Consider the following 21850-nt stretch of genomic DNA (forward strand, 5'->3'; position numbering starts at 1 on the left):
GGGTGTGACACCGGGTGTGACACCGGGTGTGACACCGGGTGTGACGGGTGTGAGGTGACACGGAGCTGGACCGGGCGCCCCCCGAGAGGAGCGCCGCGGTCACGTGGGGCCTTGCGGGGTCACGTGGGGCCGTGCGGGGTCACGTGGGAGCCCCCCCCCCCAGCCGCGCGCGGCGGCGCCCCCTGGTGCTGCCGCTGTCCCCCGGCGGCGGGCACTGCGCGTGCGCGCGCAGCAGCCCCGCCCCTCCCGCGGGGCGCTTCCGGTGTGCGGCGGCGGGAGGAGGTGGGCAGGGGGCGGGGGGCAAGCGGGGGGGGCAGAGGGCACCGGGGGTGGGCAAACGGCACCGGGGGCCGGGAGGGGGCAAAGGGTGCGGGAGCAGGGCGGGGCCGGGGGGCAGCGGGGGGTCAGAGGGCAGCGGGGGGTCGGGGGCACCGGGGGTCACAGGACACCGGAGGGGTCAGAGGGCACCCGGGGTCAGTGCTGCGTGGGGGGGGGTCAGGGGGCAGCGGGGGGGTCAGGGGGCAGCGGGGGGGTCAGGGGGCACCGGGGGTCAAAGGGCACTGAGGGACTCAGGGGGCACCGGGGGGGTCAGGGGTGAACAGGGGTCAAAGGGTACCGGGGGGATCAGTGCTACGGGGGGGGGGCAAGGGGCAGCGAGGGTCAAAGGGCACTGAGGGAGTCAGAGAGCACCGGGGGGGTCAGGGGGCACCAGCAGTCAAAGGGCACTGGGGAGGTCAGGGGGCATTTGGGGGCTCAGGGGGCACCGGGAGTCAGAGGGCACTGGGGGGGTCGGGACACCACGGCCCCCCCTCACCCCCCGCCCCCCCCAGCCCCGCCATGGCCCAGGCCCTGCTCCCCGCGCGCTGCCTGCGGTGCTGCCGGACCTCGCCCCGGCCCCTGCTCCAGCCCCGGCCCCCCACCGCGCCCCCCGCCCCCTCCCGCGGGCTGTCCGGGCCCCGGGGGTCGTCGTCGTCGGGGGGGAGGGGCTCAGCCCCGCTGCCGCTGTGGCAGCGTGTGGCGGTGGTGGCGGCGGCGGGCGGCGCGGCGGCGGGCGGCTGGCTGCACCTGCGGGCGCGGCGGGAGCGGGAGCGGCGGCAGCGGCGGGCGCAGGAGCTGCGGGCGCTGGCGCTGGGCCAGGGCGACTTCGAGCTGGTGGACCACACCGGGCGGCCGCGGCGCAAGGCCGACTTCCGCGGGCAGTGGGTGCTGCTCTACTTCGGCTTCACGCACTGCCCCGACGTCTGCCCCGACGAGCTGGAGAAGCTGAGCCGGGCGGTGGAGCTGCTGGACCGCGACGCGGCCCTGCCCCGCGTGCAGCCGCTCTTCATCACCGTGGACCCCGAGCGCGACGACGTGGCGGCCGTGGCGCGCTACGTGCGGGACTTCCACCCCCGGCTGCTGGGGCTGACGGGCAGCCCCGAGCAGGTGCGGGCGGCGGGCAGCGCCTACCGCGTCTACTCCAGCGCCGGCCCCAAGGACGAGGACGGCGACTACATCGTGGACCACACGGTCATCATCTACCTGCTGGGCCCCGACGGGCTCTTCCTGGACTACTACGGCCGCAGCAAGAGCGACGCCAAGATCGCCGAGAGCGTGCGCCGCCACATGGAGACCTACGAGCCGCTCCCCGCCTGAGCGCCGACGGGGAGGGGGCGGTGAGCAGCCCCCCGGCACCGACACCGCCGTGGGACCCCACAGCCCCACCGGGACGGGGGGCAGCGGCCCCAGGACTCGACCCTCCCCAGCCCCACGGGGCCACGCTGCTGGAGCCTGGCTGCTTTGGGGGACGCCCTGTGGATGTCACAACAAGGCAGGCGTTACGGAAGCTGGGTATTTATTGCTGAGCAAGGTGGCACCGCGGGCGGGGGGCTGTACACAATGGGGGGCTGTACAGGAGGTGGGGGGCTGTACAGGACTGGGGGGGCTCAGTCGCAGAGCAGGGAGGCGCGGTAGGTGCGGAAGCGCTCGTGGGCCTGCTCGTGCCGGAGGAGCCGGAGCCGCATGGTGTCCACCGCCTCCTCCAGGCCCGGGTCCTGCGCCACCTCCACCGTGTAGTCGTTGGCCTGCGGAGAGGGGCAGGGGTCGGGAGGGCTGCGCCGAGCCCCCCGGGGGACCCCCCCAGCCCCGAGGCCCCCCACTCACCAGCTGCAGGGAGGCCAGCATGTAGCGGCACACCTCGAAGGCCGGCATGCCCGACACCAGGCTGCTGAAGGACCGCCACTCGCCCAGGCGCTCGAACTGCGCGGCCAGCCGCTCCCCGTAGCTGTGGATGTCGAAGGCCGCCCGTTCCTCCTGCGGGACGGGGCGGGGGGGGAGGTCAGGGCGGCCCCACGCCTCCCCCGGCCCCGTCCAGCCCCGCTGCCGCCCCCCCCGCAACGTGCCTGCTCCTGCAGCATCGGCCCCATCTTCTCCTCCCACTGGCGGACGTGCTGGGAGAGCTCCGTCTCCTGCACGTACCTCTGCGAGTTGGCGATGAACAGCTCCTGGGGGCGCAGAGAGACATGGGGGTGTGGGGGACACGTGTGGGGGACACGGGGAGCGCAGGGACACGGGGAACGCAGGGACACGGGGAGCGCAGGGAGCACGGGGGTGCAGAGCACACGGGGTGCCCCGAGCCTGCGGGCGCTGCCCGGGCGCGACACCTACCACGTTCCTCCTCACCAGCTCCTCGTAGCCCAGCGCGTCCAAGTCGCAGGGGCCTGTGAGGGAGCAGAGTGGTGCTGGGGGGTGGCAGCGCGCAGCCGGCCCCACGGTGCTGAGCAGGGAAGCGGAGGCTGCCCCGGCCTGCAGGCAGGATGCAGCGGGGCACGGGCTCGGGGCCGGCCCCTCGGCTGCTGCTGAGCGGGGGGCGCCCTCCCCACAGCCCCCCGCAAGCGCTCACCCACGGCTCCCTCGACCACCGCCTCCGGGGCCTCCAGCTGGATGTCCTCGTGCTCCAGAAAATCATCTGCGGGCGGGGAGACCCTGCTCAGCACCCCGGGTGCGCCAGTCCCCGCGGCTGCACAGCACCCCGGGGGCTCCACCCGTACCTGGGGCTTCCTCGGCGTCCCCCCCGAAGTCTTCCTCGCGCTCCTCCTCCGGCACCTCCGGCTCCTCCTCGCGCTCCAGCGGCAGCGCCCAGGGCGGCCTCTGGGAGAGCAGCGCTGAGCCCAGCGCCCCCCCGAGCCCCCCCCCCGAGCCCCCCAGCCCCTGCCCCGCTCACCGCCCTGCTCTGCAGCTTCCTCTGTGCCGCCAGCCGCTCCTTCAGCTGCTTCCAGTACAGCACCTCCAGATCTGCGCAGACACAGCACGGGCACGGCCTCAGCGCCCCGCGCCCCGGCGGCGATGGGTGCGGGTCCCCTCCAGCCCCCGCAGCCCCCCCTCCTGACACAGCGGGGCTCCCAGGGTGCCCCCCCCCCGTGCAGTCCCGGGGCTGCAGCCCTGCCTGCCCTTCCTGCTGCGGGTCCCACCAGTGCTGGGGAAACGAGCCGGGAGCTCCCCAGCAAGAGGCGAGGCTTAGGTTAGCAAGGTTCAGGGTCTGCCTTTCAGAAGGGGATTGAAAGTCAGATTTCTGGGTTGAGAACACAAACCACAACCCAGCCTGAGCCGTGGCGCTCCGCTCGTGCCCCCGCGCACATTGCCATCAGCCCCCACCTCAGCACAGCCTCGCCGCAGCCACGGCGCTGCCTCCCCTGGGCACGCAGCGCCACCCCCGCGGGCACCCCAGCCCACCCCAGCCCACCCCACCCCGCTCACCCGCGAATGTCGGCCCTTTCCTCTTCGTTTTCCTGCCGTCTGCGGCGTCGTTGTCTGCAGAAAGCAGGAGGGGACTGAGGACTGCGGTCAGAGCTGAGGGGGCCAGCCCCGCCAGCCCTGCAGGGAGGCGTGCGAGGGGCAGACCCCGGGCGTTTTGCCGGCTGTGCCCGTCGGGGTGTGCAGAGCGGCTGCTGCCGTGCCCCAGCACCACCTCCTTCCCCGGGGCAGCTCCAGGCTCCAGCCCTGGCAGTGCCCAGCGCAGCGCTCGCCCTCCTGGGAACGCGCGGCTGGGGGGAGCCAGCGCTCTGCTGCCCGGGAGCGGGGGCCTTCAGCTGCCCCCTGCCCCTGCCCCACGGTGACGCCTCGCAGGGCGGAACCCACACGCTTTTACTCGTGCTGGTGTTAGCGCTGCCTGCCCTGCGTTGTGCCTGTGTCCGTGTTAGTGTGTCCCGTCAGCAGGGCGCCTGGCGGCGGGCTGCCCCTGCCCCCCACGGCGGCACCACCCAGTGGGGCGCAGAGCTCTGCCCAGCTCGGGCTGCCTCAGGGCCATGGGCTAAAATTTTGGGGTGGGCAGACCTGTGCGGTGCCAGGAGTTGGACTCGATGATCCTTATGGGTCCCTTCCAACTCATCACATAAAAATTAAAAAAATAAAAATAAATAAAATCAAAGTAAAATCAAAATAAATCAAAATAAATTAAAATAAATTAAATTAAAATAAAATAGAATAAAACAAAATAAAATAAGTAAAATAAATAAAATAAAATAAAATAAAATAAATAAAATAAATAAAATAAAATAAATAAAAAGGCCACCTGCTCCTCCCTCCTCGAAGCCCCACGGGGACTGAGGTGAGCCGCTGTGCCCCACGCCCCGCGTGGCAGACGGGGGAGCACGCGGGGAGCGCCCCGAGGCCCCGAGGCCTCGCATCAGAGCGGCCGCCAGCCGCAGGCCCTGCTGAACGCGCGGCAGGGCGGGAGGTGGTCGAGCCGCGACACTCACAGGAGGCAGAGAACCACTTCAAGAAGTCCTGAAGCTTCCTCGGCCCCTTCCTTTTCCGCTTGCTACCGATCACGTCGTCCAGGCCCTGCGGCACCAGGAAGGGCCTCCCTGCAGGGCAGGGGGCGATGAGCCACGCCGCAGGCTGCGGGCAGGACCCCGTGCTGCCGCTCACAGGCGAGCAGCTCCGAGGCAGGGGCAGGCACGCTTCCCCGCCCCACCTCGGATACCTTTCTTGAAGGGCTTGTCTTCGGAGTCCCCGAAGGGGTCCAGGCTCTGCCACGGATCCAGCAACTCCTGGGGGAGGAAGCGAGCGCGGGCGAGCGCGGGCAGAGCCCTCAGCAGGGACGGGGGCACCGGAGCCGCGCGGCTCCCTCGGCACCAGCGCAGCACGGAGCGGGGTGGGGCGGGCAGGGACACCCCGGGGCTTCCCGCGGCACCCGGGCTCTGCTGCTGCCCACCCGGCTCAGCTGCGGGCCCTTACCTTGATGTGCTCCTGCGGGTCCTTGGCAGGGGCTCGCTCCCGCAGCACGTAGCCCTTCGCCTGGGGCGCGCCCTGGCAGACACAAAGCGTCAGGCAGACACAAAGCCGCGGGCAGCCGGGCTCCAGGGCCGGAGCGAGGAGCTGCGGTGCCCCCCATGCCCTGCCTGCCCTACCCTCTGCGCCTCGATGCGTTCGTCGGCAGCCGGAGCCATTTCCACGTTGTCCTCGGGGGCCATGGGCAAGTCGTCCCCGCTGTCGTCTGGCCCCGCAGCACCTAGCGGGGATAACAGGATACAGTCAGGAGCTGGGACGGCCTCTTGCGGGGTCTCCCTTTTCCACCCTGTCTGAGGGGGAGCTTCCCTGGGGAGTTTTACTCCTTAAATCACGACACCTGGGCCGGCTGGGGGTGCGCAGAGGACAGGAGCACCTCTGGTAACAGCGCGGCACACCCCGCGCAGCAGCTGCCCGCACGCAGCCCGGCCCAGCAAGGCACACGGGCAGGACAAACGGACGGACCCCACCGAGAGCATCTCACCTCCGTCGTCAGAGAAGTTCAGTGCCTGGACGGGCGTCGCACCGGCGCCGAGGTGCAGGGGCTCCCTGCTGCCGCCGAGGACCGAGGACCGTGCTCCTGAGAGGTGACAGAGGGGGGGGTGACCTGCAGCCCCGCAGCCGGCCCGACGCAGAGTGGCTGTGGTGGCAGGGAAGGGGCAGCTCCCCAGGCTGGGCCCTGCCTTTGCCCACCCCCAGCTCTCCCCCATGCCCAATTTTCAGCAGTAACCGACCCCTGTGCTGGCAGTAACCAACCTAACCAACCCCTGTGCTGGCAGTCGGAGTGCTTTTGACACAGGCAGGGCAGCAGAGGAAAGGCAGAGTCACATCTCCTCCACCCCCAGGAGCAGGGCTGAGAGCTCACATCCTCTCGAGGCAGAAGGCAAGCGAAGCACCCCAGCGGGGCAGCCTCACTCCGTGCTGCCTTCCACCCCGCAGAGCTCCTCACCCGAGCCCCGTACCTGCTGCTCCACCGGCGATCCCTTCGTGGTGCTGATCCTGCAGGCACGTGGGCGAGAGCCCCGCCAGCTCCAGCATGAAGGCCCCGGTGGCGTGAGGGGTGCACGTGTTCATCCGGAAATCCTTGCGGCTGGCCAGGACCTCGCCCTTCCGGCTGGGGACAACGGGCCCGTCAGGGGGACAGGGCCCCGCTGGGGACCCCCAGACGGGGGGAGCGGGGCTGAGGTGCCCCCAGGCCAACAGCCCCCTGCTCCAGGAGGGATCTGCTCCCAGCCACTGTCCTCACGCTCCTCCGGCCCCACAAAGCCCTGCCCAGATTCCCCAGCGCAGTCCCGGCCTCGTTGCACCCCCTGCACCAGGAGCAGCCCCCGTGCGGGCTCCTGGCACCCTCAGGATTATTCCTCCTCCCTGCCTCCCGGGTTTAGCCGGGACAGGGCCATTCCCTCTGCGACGGCACGGGGACAGCCAGACCCTACTGCAGCACGAGCTGGGGGCGCTGAGGCGGGCTCTCACCTGAACAGGGGGTTGTTCCTCTTCTCAGCCTCCTCCGGGGGCACCAAAGACATCGGGGTCAGGGGAACAATGCTCACGGCCTGCAGGGACGAGAACAGGAGTGCGGCTGCCGTTGCTCGCGGCGGGACGGGAGGCGCGGGCACTGCGTGGGCAGCGCCGTCCCTCGGAGCCCCGCCGGCTGGGCAGCAGCCCCAGCGCCTCCGCGATGCCGGGGGACGAAAAGGGCGACAGCAGGCTGCCTTACGCTGGGCCGATGGTCCTTCTTCATGTCCACGCTGCCCTGGCTGGTGTCCCTGATGTCATCCAGGGAGAGGAACTGCAGAGAGAGGCCCGCGGCGGTGACCGGCTGGCAGCGGGGCCCGGCGTGCCGCACCGCACCGCAGCGCCCCGTGGGGCCTGGGAGCTGCCGCTGCGCAGGCAGGACTGAACCAGCAGCAGAGGGAAAGCTCTGGCTTTAGAGCCTCTGCCAGGACAGGAGCTGGTCTATAAGGTCCCTTTAACAGATGGCCCTTAAGGTCCCTTCCAACCCGAGCCGTGCTAGCAGAAGGAAGGCTAAGGCACGGGACGGAGGGGTCCCAACGTGCTCTGTAGGAGATAAGCTCTCCCAGCAGGGCTGCGAGGCAGCAAATCCCTTCCCTCGGAGGCCACACAGGAGTTTCATGACAAAAACCTCCCGAGGCGCTCCTGCCGTGCCTGGGGGCGGGAGGGGGCAGACGTGGGGCTGAAGGCAGCAGAGCGCGCAGGGCCGCAGGGAGCACACCCGCAGCGTCCCCCTCACCTCCTCCTCCTCCGTCCCGAAGGTTGCGTCAGCGTCCCTGCCGTCCTCCCCCACGGAGCAGGGCAGCTTCTCCCGCCTGTCAGGGAGCAGAAACACAGTCAGGTGCTGTGCACCACCGGCTAAAGGCTCCGGCAAAGCAGCAGCAGGCTTCCCCCAGCCCGGCCGTGGCGCACGCAGCAACTGGTGCGGCGTCCTTCTGCAGCGCCTCTGGGCACAACTCCCGGGCACCAGGCACGGACCGCAGCGCGCTGCCAGCACCGCTGGGCAGCCACAGCACCAGCTCGCTCCCTGATGAGCTGCCACCCACGGTCCTGGCAGCGCTGGGGGGCTGCAAAGGAATCAGGACTTGAGGGAAGAGGGGACTCAGTCCATCCAGCAAATCCTATCTTGAACAAAAACGTCCCGCTCAGCTCGGGAGCTCAATTTGAAAGAGAATGATTCACTGCAAGGCAACAACACTGCGTGGAGACAATTTGGGGGGATGTTCAGAAACCTCCGCAGCAGCTTCACGGTGCTGCAGCCCCAACAGAGCCTCCTTCGGGTGCCCTGCCTCAGGCTCCCAAACAAGCCCGCAGCACAGTTCCCGGTGAGCGGGGTTTACGGCTGGGCGAGCCAGAGGACGGATGGCTCCTGCAGGGAGCTGCCTGAGCCCAGCACCCGCTCGGTGCGAGGCGCCTCACAAAAGCCTCGGGTTTTACAAAATTGGCCTGAGGGCACACAGAACGGTGTCACAAGCTGATCCCGCCTTAGTGGAAGCCAGGTTCTGAACTCAAGCCGGGTTGGCAGAAGCCAACTTGTGCAAGACAACTTGAAAACTGCGACTGCAACAGCAGTGCCCCGCTCTCAGCAACAGTGGGGAAACAAATCACGAGCTTCTTTGCCACACGGGTCACGCTGTGCGCTGAGAGGCGCGCTGCGGGGTGCTGGGCACGGCCCTCTCCTTACCCAACAGCCGGGCACCGCAACGACAAAACCCCCGCACGGCGCCGCTGGAAGAGCTCTGGGGGAAGAGCTTGGCCCCAAGCCCTCGAGGCAGAACCGAGTCCCAGTGGGGCCTTTCACGCTGCCTGCAGAAATCCTCAGCCCCAGAGAACCTCTCCTAGGGCCGCAGGCTGACGCTGCAATCGGCTGGCTTGTTTTTAAAATAAAGGATTGCCGTAAGGGAAGGGTGCTCGGGAAAAGCAAAGCGTGGCTCTGAGCGGGGGCAGAGCCCCGGGGGCTCTCCCTGTGGGTGGGACAGGTCACGGCCTCGTCCCTGTGCCAGCAGAGCTCGCACACGGCTGCGGCAGGAGCTCCTCAGCTCAGCAGGGCCATGTCACAACGCAGGGGCTGAGCAGCGAGGGGACACGTCCGTGTGTTCCGCTAAAGCAGTGGGACTTGCAGGAAGACCCCAGCCCCTACAAGGATCGTCTCCCCAGCGGATGGAGCTCGTTGCTTACTTCTTATTGGAAATGAAGTCGAGTGCCTGGTACACCAGAGAGTAGAGATACTCCACCTGTAAAACAGGGGCCAGACTCAGAGACAGAGAAAGCAGCTCCCAGAAAAGACCCCTCGGCTGACGCCAGGATGACCACGGACCTTCCCGTATCCCCACACAGCCTGAGTTCAATTTCTTAATAATCTTGTTGTGTTTTTTTTCCCCATTCGAGCCATTTTGAATCCAGGTTTGGGAAAAGAGGTTGTTTTTTGCTTTTGTTTTTTCTCCAGGCTGCCAATCCCAACACATATAAAGGGATGGAATTTAGGAATTTGAGATCAATAACCTTCTAAATCCTTGTCCGTTATTACGTTCAAGTCATCCAAACTCGAGAGCAGCTCCCCAAAGCAGCCCCCATAGAAGCCTCAGCCCCAGGAGCCCCAACTGAGGGATCAGGGCCAGGACCAGGACGTAGCCGTGTCCGCCGGCGCTCTCACCTTCTTGCTGTAGACGCAGGCAGAGCCCTGAATTAACAGAGCTGCTTCTATGAAGTTCATGGTGGTTTTGCCACCATCAAAGGAAATACAGATTTGGTCCAGCTGCAAAACGTACAAGAGAAGGAAAATGAAACACTGCTTTGCGGACTGATTTAAGGCTAGCACTGCAAAAGGCAAAAGTCAAAATCACGGCAGTTTGCCTAGCGTGACACTCTGGGGACTGGATGTAATGAGTGAACGCAGAAAGAAGGAATGCCATTCCCCTTTTCCCTGCAGCACGAGGGCCTTTTCTGTGGCTGCACTACAAGGGACACATCCCTGAAAACAGGGGACATCCAGAAGGGATGGCTGTGCGACGATGCTGGATCTCCCACCCCTGCACGTCCACCCGCACAGGCCAGTGACCACGCCGCTGCACTGCCCTGGGGCAAGCAGGAGCTCCGTGGCCGTGCCGGGCTGCGGGCAGCGGCCGCGGGCAGGGACAGAAGCTCCCCGTGCACCAGCGGCCCTGCCGCAGCGCCCCGCAGCGCGGGGGCACGGCGCCCCCCTCACCTCCTCCAGGTACTCCCCGAGCTGCGCGGCCACGTCCACCTCCCAGTTCTTGGTGAGGTCGCGGATGGGCTGCAGGAGGTGCAGGAAGCGCGACTCCACGTCCTCCATGGCGGCTCCCCGCGGGTGCAGGCAGCTCCTCGGCGGTCGGACGCAGGCCGGGCACGGCGAGCTGCCCGCTGGGCGCCGGGTGGCTCGGGGCAGGGTCACTCCGGGTCCGGTGGCAGGGGGCAGCCGCGGTCACACGGAGCCAGCGGCGGCCTCGTGGCTTCAGCAGGTGGAAAGCTGTAAGGAAGGGAGCCCGACGGGCACAGGGCAGCGCCCAGGAGGCAGGAGAAGAAAGGAACGCTGTGCGTTACCTCACGGATCCACGGCAGGTGGGATGAGCACCGGGATGAGCACCGGGATGAGCACCGGGATGAGCACCGGGATGAGCTCTGGGCCCAGCACCGGGGCCGAGCACCGGGCCGAGCACCGGGCCCAGCACTGGGCCCTGGCAGCCCGAGGCTGAGCGTGGCCTGCAAAGGGCGCGGGTGTCACCGGGGTGCAGCTGGGGGGCACCGGCAGGGACCTGGGCCAGGAACTGGGACTGAGACCGGGACCTGGGACTGGGGACAGGGGTCCGGAGCCGGGGAACGGAGACATGGGAACGGGGACGGGGAACGGGACCCGGGGGACGGGAACCGGGGACAGGGACCGCAGACCGGGAACCGGGAACGGGGACTGGGGCCGGGATCGGGGACCGGGGATGGGAACCGGGGACCGGGACGGGGAACCAGGACCGGGGCAGGGATCAGGATCGGGATCGGCGACCGCGAACGGGGCCGGGGACCGGGGCCGGGACCAGGGCCGGGATCGGGATCCGGGGCCGGGGCCAGGGCAGGGACCGGGAACCAGGACCGGGGATCGGGATCCGGGGCCGGGGCCAGGGACCCGCTCCGCGCGGCAGGGCCGCAGCCGCGCACCGGTGCCGGTGCCGAGCCCAGGGGCCGCTCCCGCCGCGCTCAGCGCCGCTCCCGCCGCGCCGCCATTTCGCGCTTCCCGCCCGCCGCGCCCCGGCCGCGCGCTGCCGTCACCGGGCGCCGCGTCACGGGCCCCGCCCGCCGCGCTCGGCCCCGCCCGCCCCGCTCGGCCCCGCCGCCGGCCCCGTCCGCGCCATGGCGGAGCCGCCGCGCCGCCCGCGGGAGCTGTTCCTGGCCGGGCTGGCCGCCGCCTACCTCGCCGCCTTCGTCTCGCTCTACCTGCAGGTGCCCGGTACGCCGCGCCCCGACCCGTCCCGCCCCGCCCCGTCCCGCCGGGCTCGGCGCCGCGCTGAGCCCCGGCCCCGTTCCGTGTCCCCGCAGGGCTGTACGGGCGCGACGGGATCCTGCCGGTGCGGCGGGCGCTGCGGCCGGGCGGCCGCGGGCTGCGGGCGCTGCTGCGGGACGAGCCCACGCTGCTGTGGCTGTGCCCGCGCGCGGGGCTGGAGGCGGAGCGCGGCGCGGAGCTGCTCTGCCTGCTGGGCGCCGCCGCCGCGCTGGGCGCGCTGCTGAGCCCCGCGCTGCGGGACTGCCTGCTGCTCGCCGCCCTGCGCGCCGCCTACCTCTCGCTCTGCCAGGTACGGCTCCGGCACCGGCACCGGCACCGGGACCCTGCCCCGGCACCGGCACCGAGCGCTGCGCGGCCGCTGCTCGTGGTTGTGCACGGGGGGGGGGGGAGGGGGGGCTGGGGGTGAGCTCTGGGTTGGGGGGGGGGATTGGGAGTGTGAGCTGGGGGGTGAGGAGGGTGAGCTGGGGGTGCCTGGGTGAGCTGGGTGCCTGGGTGAGCTGGGGGTGCCTGGGTGAGCTGTGCACGTGTGAGCTGGGGGGGGTGTGCTGTGTGTGAGCTGGGTGTGAGCTGGGGGTGTGTGCTGGGTGTGTGATTGTGTGTGTGAGCTGGGTGTGAGCTGGGGGTGCATGGGTGAGCTGGGGGTGCATGGGTGAGCTGTGCACGTGTGAGCTGGGGAGGGTGTGCTGTGTGTGAGCTGGGGGCGTGTGTGATTGTGTGTGCATGGGTGAGCTGGGGGTGTGTGAGCTGGGTGTGTGTGGTTGTGAGCTGTGATTGTGTGTGTCAGCTGTGTGCGTGTGTGATTGTGTGTGCAGGTGTGTGCAAGCTGGGTGCGTGCATGTATGTGTGTGTTGTGGGCTGGGTGCAAGCTGGGGGTGTGTGTGTGCCTGTCTGGGTGGGTGTGATTGTGAGTGTGTGTGTGTCAGCTCTATGTATGTGTGTGTGATTATGAGTGTGAGCTGGGTGCATGTGAGCCGTGCGTGTGAGGTGTGTGAGCTGTCTGTGCATGTGCCTGTGTGTGTGAGCTGGGTGTGTGCATGTGTCCGTGTGCGCGCCTGTGAGCTGGGTGTGCGTGTGTTTCTGTGTATGTGTGAGCTGTGTGTGCGTGTGTCAGCACAGCTGCGGCAGGACTCGGTTCCTCTTCCCTCCCAACCCGGGGAAACCCAGCAGGGAGCGGCTCACCAGGAGCCCCCCCGGCAGGGCGCCCGCTGCTGCTGCTGCTGGAGCTGGGGACGCCACGTGGCGCTGCTCCAACCCCGCAGCGTGCGGCTGCCCCTGTCCCGGGGTGCCCCTGTCCCGGGGTGCCCCTGTCCCGGGGTGCCCCTCTCCCCGGGGTACCCCCTGTGCCATGTCCCGTGGGGGCAGGACGGGAGCCAGGCTCGGTCCCTGCCCCCGGAGGGGCAGCACCAGGAGCCGTGCAAGCCGGGGCTCCCGGCTGCCGGAGCAGCCTCCACCCAGCCCCTGCGTGCCAGGCCCTCGTCCTTCCCTTTTAAGGTGATGTGCGGAGAAATCCTCGCCCTCCTCTTCCTCCTCCTCCTCCTCCTCCCCTCAGTGCTGTCTGCAAGCGGGGCTCAGCCAGGGGCTGTGCCAGGAGGGGCAGCCCCGTGCAGCGGGGCGGCGTGGGGCAGGGCTCGGCCCCGTCCTGTCCCCGTCCTGCCGCCGGGGCTGCCCCGTTCCTGCTGCCGGCCACGTGGCCGTGCCTGGAGCTCAGCTCCCGCCTGGAGCCGCTCCTGGGCTGCGGTTCCTGGCGCCGCAGCCTTGCAGCACGTCCGGCCCGGGAGCATCCCTCCTCCGTCCTCCCTCCTCCACCTCACGCCCCGGGCGGCGCTGCCTCCGTGGCATCGCGGCGTGCCGAGGCCGCTGCCACGCGCTGGGGCTGGCCCGAGGCCGGCCTCGGGTTTGGCAGGGTGCTGGGGAGGCGCCGGGGGGGCTCCGTGCGGGCAGGGAGCAGGGGAGGGCCCGGGGGGCAAAGCCCCACAGCACAGAGCCCCCCGCCCCGCTCACCGCTCCCTCTCCCCGCAGGTAGGACAGGTCTTCCTCTACTTCCAGTGGTAAGTCAGCCGCCGCACGCCCCCCCTCCAGACCCCGCAGGGCCCTGCCGGGGGGCTCCGTGCCTCCTCCCAACCCACGGGGGGCTCCGTCCCCGCTCGGCACCTCGGGGACGCGGCCCCGGGGTGCCGGTGTGGGACTGTGGCGTGCCCGCAGGGACAGCCTCCTGCTGGAAGCGGGCTTCCTGGGCGTGCTGGTGGCCCCCCTGCGCCTCTTCAAGTGGCGCTCGACGGCATGGCGCGCCCACGACGGCGTCACCTTCTGGCTGGTGCGCTGGCTGCTCTTCCGCCTCATGTTCGCCTCTGGCGTGGTGAAGCTGACCAGCCGCTGCCCCACCTGGTGGGGGCTCACAGGTGAGGGGGGCACGGCCCCCGCGGGGTGTCGCAGGCCGTGGGGGCACACAGCGAGGCAGGGGGGAGACAGGCACAGCCCCTGGCCCCAGGCTGTGCCCCGTGTGGCTCTGGGCAGCTCCCCCGTGCAAACGCACCGTGCTCGGCCCCCGCGGCACGGCTCTGCCCGCCCCGAGCTGCTCCCCTGCCCCCAGGCGCGCCGCTGACCCCCTGCTGTCCCCCCAGCTCTCACCTACCACTACGAGACGCAGTGCATCCCCACGCCGGCCGCCTGGTTCGCCCACCAGCTGCCCGTGTGGTTCCAGAAGCTCAGTGTGGTGGCCACCTACGTCATCGAGATTGCCGTCCCGCTGCTCTTCTTCGCCCCCATCCGCCGCCTCCGGCTCTTCGCCTTCTACTGCCAGGTGCGGGGGGCGTTGGGACACCGGCGGGGGGGCTGCATGCAGGCTGCTGCCCCCCCCGGGCAGCCTGCTCAGCGCCGTGACGCCCCCAGCCCTGCCTTTGCTCCCGCCCAGGTCCTGCTGCAGGTCCTCATCATCCTCACGGGCAACTACAACTTCTTCAACGCGCTCACCATCGTCCTGGCCTTCTCCCTGCTGGATGAGGAGCACGTGGCGTACTGGCTGGGGCGCAGCAAGAAGAAGCACGGCAGCTGTGAGTCGGGGGGCTCGCGGCCCGTTTGGGGGCGCGGTGCCCTCTGCTGTGCGTGGGGCGGGGAGGGGGCCGGGCCGCCAGCTCCGCGTGGCCCCGGGAGGTGTCGTTGCGGCTGCCCCGTGTTGGTGCTGAGCGAGCTGCCGCCCCTGGGGCGCTCAGGCCGGGGCACAGCACGGGGCTGTGGTGCAGGGAGGTGCTCCGAGCGCCGCCCCTGCCCTCCCGCACGCGGGCTCTCGGGGCTGGGTTCGTGGTCTGCTGGGTGCCGTGGGTCAGGCCCCGGCGCTGAGCTGCCCCCCGCCGTCAGCCTGGCCCCCCAGCTTCCTCGCCTTCCTCTCCACCCTGCTGGAGCTGGCTGCCTACGCCCTGCTGCTCTACTGGAGCGTCCAGCACTTCGGCCTGGAGATCGACTGGGAGAAGAAGGTGCTGGAATCCAAAGTGGGTACGTCCCGGCCGCACCGGGGTGGCCGTCCCCGTCCCCGTCCCCACGGCCCGGCTGCTCCCACGGGTGCCGCCGCCGGCCCTGACCCCGCGCTGTCGCCCTGCCCCAGCCTTCACCTACCACGAGTTCACCCAGTGGCTGCGGGCGGTGACGCTGCCGCTGGTGGGGCTGGGCTTCCTCTCGCTGTCCTGGGAGATCCTCTCCGCCTTGTACCGGTGAGCGCCGCAGAGCCCTGCGCCCCTGGGGTGCGGTTCCCAGCCGGGCTGAGGAGGGGCTCACCCGGGTCCCCGTCCCCACACCGTGCACCCAGCCGTGCCCCCCGCCATGCACGTGCGGCCTGGGGGGGCCGTGCGGGTCTGAGCCCCCCCGTCCCACCCCTCACAGGTGCGTCTGCGTCCGCGGCTGCTTCTGGAAGCTGTGGGCTTTGCTGCAGTGGGCCGTCTTCGCCACGGCCGCCGTGGGGGTGTTCGCCGTCAGCTTGGTGAGCCTGGGGGGACGGGGGGCTCTGCTGGGCCGCGGGGGTGGTCCCCGCTCCTTCGGCTGGGGCTGGGGGGTGCGGGTGGGCAGCAGCGGGGCGCGGGGGGGCTCTGCCCGTGCCTCCTGCAGCCGCCCTCCTCCTGCGCCACCCAGGTGCCCTTCACCTACATCGACTACGAGTCCAACGGCAAGCTGTGGCCCGGCATCCACCACATGTTCAACGCCGTCGAGCGCTTCCAGGTGGTGAACTCCTACGGGCTCTTCCGCAGGATGACGGGCGTCGGGGGGCGGCCCGAGGTGGTGCTGGAGGGCAGCTACGACAAGCAGACCTGGACGGTGAGCGCCCGCCTCGCTCCGAGGGCTGGGATGGGGCTGAGGAGCCAGCCCCGAGCATCCCTCCCCGCTGCCTTGGTGCTGCCGGGGACCCCGGCCGTCCCCGTGGGCTGGGGGGGCTTTGTTCGTCCCACGGCCCCTGGAGGTGACGGGGGGAGCGTGGGGGAGCTGTGGTCCGGACCCGAGCCCCCCGCCCCGCCCTGCCCGCAGGAGATCGAGTTCATGTACAAGCCGGGCAACGTCAGCGCGGCCCCGCCGCTGGTGGCCCCGCACCAGCCCCGCCTGGACTGGCAGATGTGGTTCGCGGCCCTGGGGCACCACAGCAGCAGCCCCTGGTTCGCCAGCTTCGTGCACCGCCTGCTGCAGGGCAAGAAGGACGGTGAGTGGGGCGGGGGGGTCAGTGGGGCGGGGGGGTCAGTGGGGCGGGGGCCTGGGGCGGCCCCCCTAACGCTGCGCCCCCCGCAGTGATCCGCCTGGTGCAGCTCGATGAGGCCAAGTACCCGTTCAGCGCCCAGCCGCCCACCTACATCCGCGCCCAGCTCTACAAGTACTGGTTCACCGGCAGCGCCGAGACCGGGTGAGCGGGGACGGCCGGGGGCAGGGCTGGCTCAGCACCCCCCCGCTGCCCCCCCTGCTCCCCAACATGGGGGTGTCCGCACACCGACGTGCTGGCTGTCCTTGGGCAGCTGCTGCGGGGGCAAGCTGTGAGGGTGGGAGCTCACCGGGACCCTGAGAGCAGCTCCAGGGGGCTGCGGGGCTGCGGGGGGGTCCCGTTCCCCCCCCCCAGGCACTGATCCCCTGTCCCTCAGGGAGGGGGCTACGCGGTGGTGGCGGCGGCAGCACGTCCAGGAGTTCTTCCCCACCGTCTCTCTGGGCGACCCCACGCTGGAGAACCTCCTCGCGCAGCACGGGCTGAAGGTAGGGCCCCGTCCCCGCGCCCCGCCGAGCCCCCTGCGTGGCCGTGGGGCGGCGCTCACCCCCCCCCCGTGCCCCCCCAGGACAAGGCGCCACCGAAGCGCCCGGCGACCACCTTCCTGCCCTGGCTCCTGGAGTCCATCCGGCGCCTCAGCCTCCCCTACTCGGGCCCGGCCGTGCTGTGGTCCCTGTACCTCGTCGCCGCCAGCACCTGCCTGCTGCGCGCCCTCGGCCGCCGGCCCCGGGGGGGGGCGCCCCCGGCCCGCCACAAAGGCCCCAAGCGGGGGGACCCGGTGGACCGAGGGGGCGACGAGAAAAACGGGCAGGTGAGGAGGAAGGAGGCCAAAGAGGCGGAGGAGAAGGGCGAGGGCCGTGCCCGGGGGGCGGCCGACAGCGAGGGCCCCCGCAGCACCAAGAAGAAGAAGTAGCAGCAGCGCCGGGAGCCGCCAGCCCAGGACCCGTCTTCCACGCACTGACTGATGCCGCTGGCTCCGGGCCCCCCCCGCGCTCCCCGGCTGCCCGACGCTGCCTCTGTCCCCATGGGGGGGTCCTGGCGGGGCACGGCCCCCCCCCGCCATCACGACCCCCGCCCCGGGGTGAGCGTGCCGCTCTCCCTGCCAGTGCCTTCACGCACAGCCGGAGCAGCGCGGGCGGTGGTGGCCTCCCCGTGCCCCCCAGCAGGGGCTGCCCCCCTGCCCCCCCCGGCCGTCCTGTGGGGCAGGGGCAGCGCTGGGGGGGCAGCTGCATCGCGGCCTCGTGTGCCCACAGGGGGCTCCGGCCCCCGCTGCCCCATGCCGGGGGGGGCCTGACCGCACCGCGCTTCCCCTGGGCTGCGGCCAGCGCAGGGGTTTCCTACGATTTTCTAAATAAAGCCTTTGACATTCCAGCCCCGGGCCTCTCCTTCACACCAGAAAGGCTGGGGGGGCCACGGGGGGAAATGGGGGCTGTGCTGGTCCCACTTGGTCCTGCTGCCCCCCCCCCCAGGGGGCTCTCCCCAGCCCCGTGCCCTGGCTGCGACCAGCACCACGGTGCGTGCCAAGCAGGTTTATTGATGGCCTGGTGCCCTGGGGCAGGGTGCGGGGCAAGCAGGGGGGGCGAGTGCAGTGCTGCGTGCCGGGGGGGCTGGGGCTCCGCGTGGGGGGGTCCCAGCTCACCAGCAGAGCTGCCCCGGGCAGTACTTGTCGATGAGGGACTGGTAGTAGCCCCGCAGCTCCTGCACATCGGGCAGCTCCTCCTGCTTGGTGTAGAGGTCGAACTTGCTGTGGGAGCGAGTAGGGGTTAGAGCCGGGGGGGGGTCACAACGTCCCAGCCCCCCCCTCAGCTCCCCGGCCACGCACTTGAGCTCCTTGACCCAGGGCAGCATGCGCAGGTCCTCCTCGCTGCAGAGGTGCCCGTAGTCCCCGTGCGCGTGCCACGGGTAGAAGGAGTGGAAGCGAACCATGTAGAAGGCCTGGGGGCGGGGGGGGGGACAGGGCCGTGGCATGGGGGGGGCTGTGGGTGCCCGGCCCCCTGCCCCTCGGGGCGCCCACCCTGCGCCCCCTGCCCTCACCTCCTTGGGCAGGGCGAAGTTGTTGAACTTCATGACCCTGTACATGTACTCTGGGGAGAGAGCGGGCGGCTGGGGGGGCCGGGCAGCCGCTGCCCCCGGACCCACGGCTCCGGATGGGGGCAGAGCCCCTGCGCCCCCCCCAAAAAAGGGGGCTGGGGGTGTCCCCACACTGCAGCTCACCGTCGTGTCCCCAGGACATGAGCACGTTCTCCAGGCCGCAGTGGGGCTGGTACATCCCGCACTCCGTGCTGGGGGGCAGGGGCGTGGGCTCGGGGCTGCGCCGTGGGGCTCGGCCCCCCCGAACCCCCCCACCACCGAAGGGGCAGGGGGCCGCGCTCACCTGTACCGGGGGTCCCTGCTGTCGGGGTTCTCGTGGAAGGTGGAGTCGCTGAAGACCACGGACTTCTGCACCTTGCAGCCCACGGGGAAGGTGTCCCCCACCACGGCCCACTGTGGGGCGGCGACAAGTGTCCCGGGGGGGCCTGAGGAGGGCTCCATGGCGGTGCCAGGCGCCGTCCCCCCCGCACCCCCGTCGCCCCGCTCACCTGGGGCTCCCCAAACAGCGCCAGGACCTTCCCCATGTCGTGCAGCAGCCCCACGAGGTGGAACCAGTCTGGGGGTGAGTGGGGCCGTCACCCCCCGGCGGCACCCCCGGGGCTCGGCCCCCCCCCGTCCCGGCCCTACCTTTGTCGGGGTGGGCGCGACGGATGCCCTCGGCGGTCTGGTAGGCGTGGAAGGAGTTGGGGAAGTCGACGTCGGGGTCGGACTCGTCCACCAGCTGGTCCAGCAGCTCCAGCGCCTCCATCACGCTCATCCTGCGCAGGGAGCAGCCCCCGTACTCGGCGCTCTGGGGACGCACCAGGGCGGTGAGCGCCAGCTCGGGGACCCCCGGGACCCCCCCAGGACCCCCTGGGACCGTGGTGCCAGCGGGGCCGGACGCCCGGAGGAGGGACGTGCACCTTCCTACGGACGAAGTCGACGGTCTGGTGGGTGTGCATCAGCAGGTAGGTGGTGTAGACGCGGTCCAGCAGCTTCCCCTCCTATGGCGCAGCGTCAGGCTCAGGGGGCCTGGCCCCCTGGGGTGGGCTGGGGGGGGGACACCCCGTCCCGCTGCCCCCCGAGGGCAGCAAGGCCAGCCCCGCGGTGCCGGCAGCTCACCGTGTAGTTGCGGTACTCGGACTTGGCCTTGCCGGGCTGCGGCTCCTCGGAGGGATCGGCGTCCTGGGGCGAGAGGGGCAGGGTCAGCGGGGCCCGATCCTGCGCCCAGCCCGTGGCCGTGGGGACAGAGCTAAAAGGCTCAGGGACAAAATGTTTCCCGAAGGGCAGGGGGACCACGCGACCTCCAAAGGAAAGCCCTGGAGGCGGTGGCAGCACTGCACAGCGTCGCTGCGCAGCACTGCAGTGTAGCGCAGTGCTGGGGGGCAATGCCCCGCACTGCACGAGGCTGCACAGTGCGGTGCTGTGCGGTGCTGCGGTGTGCTGCGGTGTGCTGCATGGTGCTGGCTGCGTGGCACTGCTCGGTGCTGTGCTGCGTGGTGCTGTGCTGTGCTGCATGGCACTGCTCGGTGCTGTGCTGTGGTGTGCTGCGTGGTGCTGTGCTGCATGGCACTGCTCAGTGCTGTGCTGCGGTGTGCTGCGTGGTGCTGTGCTGCATGGCACTGCTCGGTGCTGTGCTGTGGTGTGCTGCGTGGTGCTGTGCTGCATGGCACTGCTCGGTGCTGTGCTGTGGTGTGCTGCGTGGTGCTGTGCTGCATGGCACTGCTCGGTGCTGTGCTGTGGTGTGCTGCGTGGTGCTGTGCTGCATGGCACTGCTCGGTGCTGTGCTGTGGTGTGCTGCGTGGTGCTGTGCTGCATGGCACTGCTCGGTGCTGTGCTGTGGTGTGCTGCGTGGTGCTGTGCTGCATGGCACTGCTCGGTGCTCTGCTGCATGGTGCGGTGCTGTGCTGTGCGGTGCTGCGGTGTGCTGCGGTGTGCTGCGTGGTGCTGGCTGTGTGGCACTGCTCGGTGCTGTGCTGCGTGGCACGGTGTTGCCTGTTGCTGTGCTGCATGGCACTGCACTGTGCTGTATGGCACTGCTCTGTGCTGCGTGGCACTGCTCTGTGCTGTATGGCACTGCACTGTGCTGCATGGCATTGCAGTGTGCTGCGTGGTGCTGTGCTGTGCTGCGTGGTGCTGTGCTGTGCTGCGTGGAACGGTGTTGCCTATTGCTGTGCTGCAAGGCACTGCGCTGCACGGCATTGTCCAGCACCGCACTGCACAGCACTGCGCAGCGTTGCGCTGCCGCTCCTTTGCCCCATCCCCATTTCCACAGGGGGTCCCAGGCCGTGTCCCCACGGGGCACAAAGTCCGTGCCACCCGGCCGGCCCGGTGCACGGGGCCGTGTCTCCTGCATCCCCAGGGAGCAAAGCGGAGCACGGGGGGGGCACCAGCCCTGTTCTGCGGGGGGGGAGCCCAGAGCCAGGAGCACTGCCCAGAATCCCCGCTGCGGCCCCACAGTGCAGCCTGTGGGGTCAGTGTGCCATGGGGCAGCGCTGTGGGGTGGGACCCCCGGGGGGTTGGGATCCACGGGGGTTTGGGTCCACTCAGGGGCTGGGACTCGTGTGGAAGTGGGAACCCCACAAGGATGGGACCGCCATGGGGAATGGACCCCTGTGGGGATCAGATCTGCATGGGGCTGGGTCCCATATGGGGCTGGGACACAGAGGGGCCTGGGACCCCCCTTGGGGTGGCATCCCCATGGGGCTGGGTCCCATATGGGGCTGGGTTCCCCGCAACAGTGAGGACATCGCAGAGGGTCCTGGGGGTCTCCTGCCCCCCACTCTCCCCCCAAAAGGCAGCCACCCCACTGCCAAGCTCTGCCAGGCCCCACATCACGCTGAGTTGTGGGGGGGTTCCCTGAGTGCCAGGCCCCACGGGGGGGGGGGGGGGGCAACGTTCATGGGGCTGTGCCCCACAGCACGGGGGGTAGTGGGGAGGGGGCTGCACGGGTGCTCCTGCCCCCGACGCACGGCGCAGGAGGAGCGGGGCTGGCCCCGAGGGGGGTACTCACCACCCGGGGGGGCCTCATGCTGGCCGTGGCGAGGGGCAGAGGGCGCACGGGGCGGCCGCCGGGACCCCCGGCTTTATCCCTGGGCGCAGGGGCAATCGGTCACCAGTTAACCGGCCCCCGGTTAATGTTTGAGCCCGTGACGCCGTCGCCGCTCCCCTAGGGCAGGGGGGTGCTAGGGGGTCCTGGCACAGCCCCCGGGATGGGGTGACCCATGCTGCAGCCCCCCGAGTGGGGGAGCCCCCAGCCCCAGCCGGGGACCCCCAGGTACCGGCAGCCCCACGGGGGGCAGCGGGGACGCGGCTGCTCTGCTCCGGGGCCAGGGCACGGGGACGCCGTGGTGCCGGGCTGCCACGGCCACGGGGGGGGGGGGCACAAGGTGAGGGGGGCACCGGGGTGGGGGTCTGCAGCCGTGGCAAACATGGGGGTGCCCTGGTGGCACCGGCTGCAGCATCCCGAGACCCTAATGCTGGGGCAGGGTCTCTGTGGGACCGCCCTGGTCCTACCGCGGCCCCCACCAGCCCTTTCCCCAGCGGGGATGGAGAAGGGGGCTCCGGGGGAGGGGAGGAGGGAATGGGGGGGGGGATCCCACAGGGGCTGGGGCACCCAGCGCGTCCCCCGGAGTGGGACAGGGCCGTGGGGCAGCGTCTGGGGGGAGGGCGTGGGGATGGACCCCGCATCCCAAGGGGCTGGGGGCAGGAGGGGGCAGTGGGACAGACGGACAGGCAGAGGGGTGGGCAGGCGGACAGAT

The 21850-nt window shown here is 70.4% G+C and overlaps 4 protein-coding genes across 7 annotated transcripts; 2 read left to right on the forward strand and 2 right to left on the reverse strand.

Annotated features, from left to right (window-relative positions):
- The first annotated feature begins 195 nt into the window (after positions 1 to 195).
- SCO2 (synthesis of cytochrome C oxidase 2) lies at positions 196 to 1825 on the forward strand. Its single transcript, XM_080596737.1, has 2 exons — positions 196 to 282; positions 831 to 1825. The coding sequence occupies exon 2, from the start codon at positions 838 to 840 to the stop codon at positions 1633 to 1635; it is 798 nt and encodes a 265-aa protein (XP_080452863.1). The 5' UTR covers positions 196 to 282; positions 831 to 837; the 3' UTR covers positions 1636 to 1825.
- Positions 1818 to 11332, reverse strand: NCAPH2 (non-SMC condensin II complex subunit H2). Of its 3 annotated transcripts, XM_080596707.1 has the most exons (22): positions 10948 to 11069; positions 10342 to 10500; positions 9986 to 10250; positions 9434 to 9535; positions 8959 to 9014; positions 7520 to 7595; positions 6986 to 7057; positions 6742 to 6821; positions 6231 to 6382; positions 5753 to 5848; positions 5391 to 5491; positions 5218 to 5289; positions 4964 to 5030; positions 4737 to 4844; positions 3736 to 3789; positions 3203 to 3273; positions 3030 to 3129; positions 2882 to 2947; positions 2647 to 2699; positions 2382 to 2483; positions 2143 to 2292; positions 1818 to 2063 (listed from the first exon to the last, which is right to left on the reverse strand). In XM_080596707.1, exons 3-22 carry the CDS (start codon positions 10091 to 10093, stop codon positions 1926 to 1928), a joined length of 1824 nt encoding a protein of 607 aa, XP_080452833.1. In that variant the 5' UTR covers positions 10094 to 10250; positions 10342 to 10500; positions 10948 to 11069; the 3' UTR covers positions 1818 to 1925. The 3 variants fall into 3 exon arrangements, with proteins under 3 accessions (XP_080452833.1, XP_080452834.1, XP_080452832.1); XM_080596708.1 differs by lacking the exons at positions 10342 to 10500; positions 10948 to 11069 and adding an exon at positions 11200 to 11332 and having other exon boundaries at positions 9986 to 10267; XM_080596706.1 differs by lacking the exon at positions 10342 to 10500 and having other exon boundaries at positions 9986 to 10267; positions 10948 to 11079.
- On the forward strand, positions 11080 to 17390 carry LMF2 (lipase maturation factor 2). Its single transcript, XM_080596702.1, has 14 exons — positions 11080 to 11236; positions 11326 to 11579; positions 13310 to 13338; positions 13493 to 13689; positions 13912 to 14090; positions 14202 to 14340; positions 14645 to 14779; positions 14889 to 14994; positions 15164 to 15260; positions 15410 to 15592; positions 15800 to 15968; positions 16055 to 16166; positions 16399 to 16507; positions 16588 to 17390. The coding sequence occupies exons 1-14, from the start codon at positions 11140 to 11142 to the stop codon at positions 16930 to 16932; spliced, it is 2151 nt and encodes a 716-aa protein (XP_080452828.1). The 5' UTR covers positions 11080 to 11139; the 3' UTR covers positions 16933 to 17390.
- Positions 16707 to 21577, reverse strand: MIOX (myo-inositol oxygenase). Of its 2 annotated transcripts, XM_080596719.1 has the most exons (10): positions 21103 to 21569; positions 19212 to 19274; positions 19013 to 19093; positions 18738 to 18900; positions 18599 to 18666; positions 18394 to 18503; positions 18234 to 18301; positions 18054 to 18103; positions 17842 to 17954; positions 17534 to 17763 (listed from the first exon to the last, which is right to left on the reverse strand). In XM_080596719.1, exons 1-10 carry the CDS (start codon positions 21118 to 21120, stop codon positions 17655 to 17657), a joined length of 843 nt encoding a protein of 280 aa, XP_080452845.1. In that variant the 5' UTR covers positions 21121 to 21569; the 3' UTR covers positions 17534 to 17654. The 2 variants fall into 2 exon arrangements, with proteins under 2 accessions (XP_080452844.1, XP_080452845.1); XM_080596718.1 differs by lacking the exons at positions 18054 to 18103; positions 18234 to 18301 and having other exon boundaries at positions 16707 to 17763; positions 21103 to 21577.
- Between the last annotated feature and the right edge of the window lie 273 nt (positions 21578 to 21850).

Source organism: Anser brachyrhynchus (assembly GCF_964034855.1).
Source record: "Anser brachyrhynchus genome assembly, chromosome: 1".
Lineage (NCBI taxonomy): Eukaryota > Metazoa > Chordata > Aves > Anseriformes > Anatidae > Anser > Anser brachyrhynchus.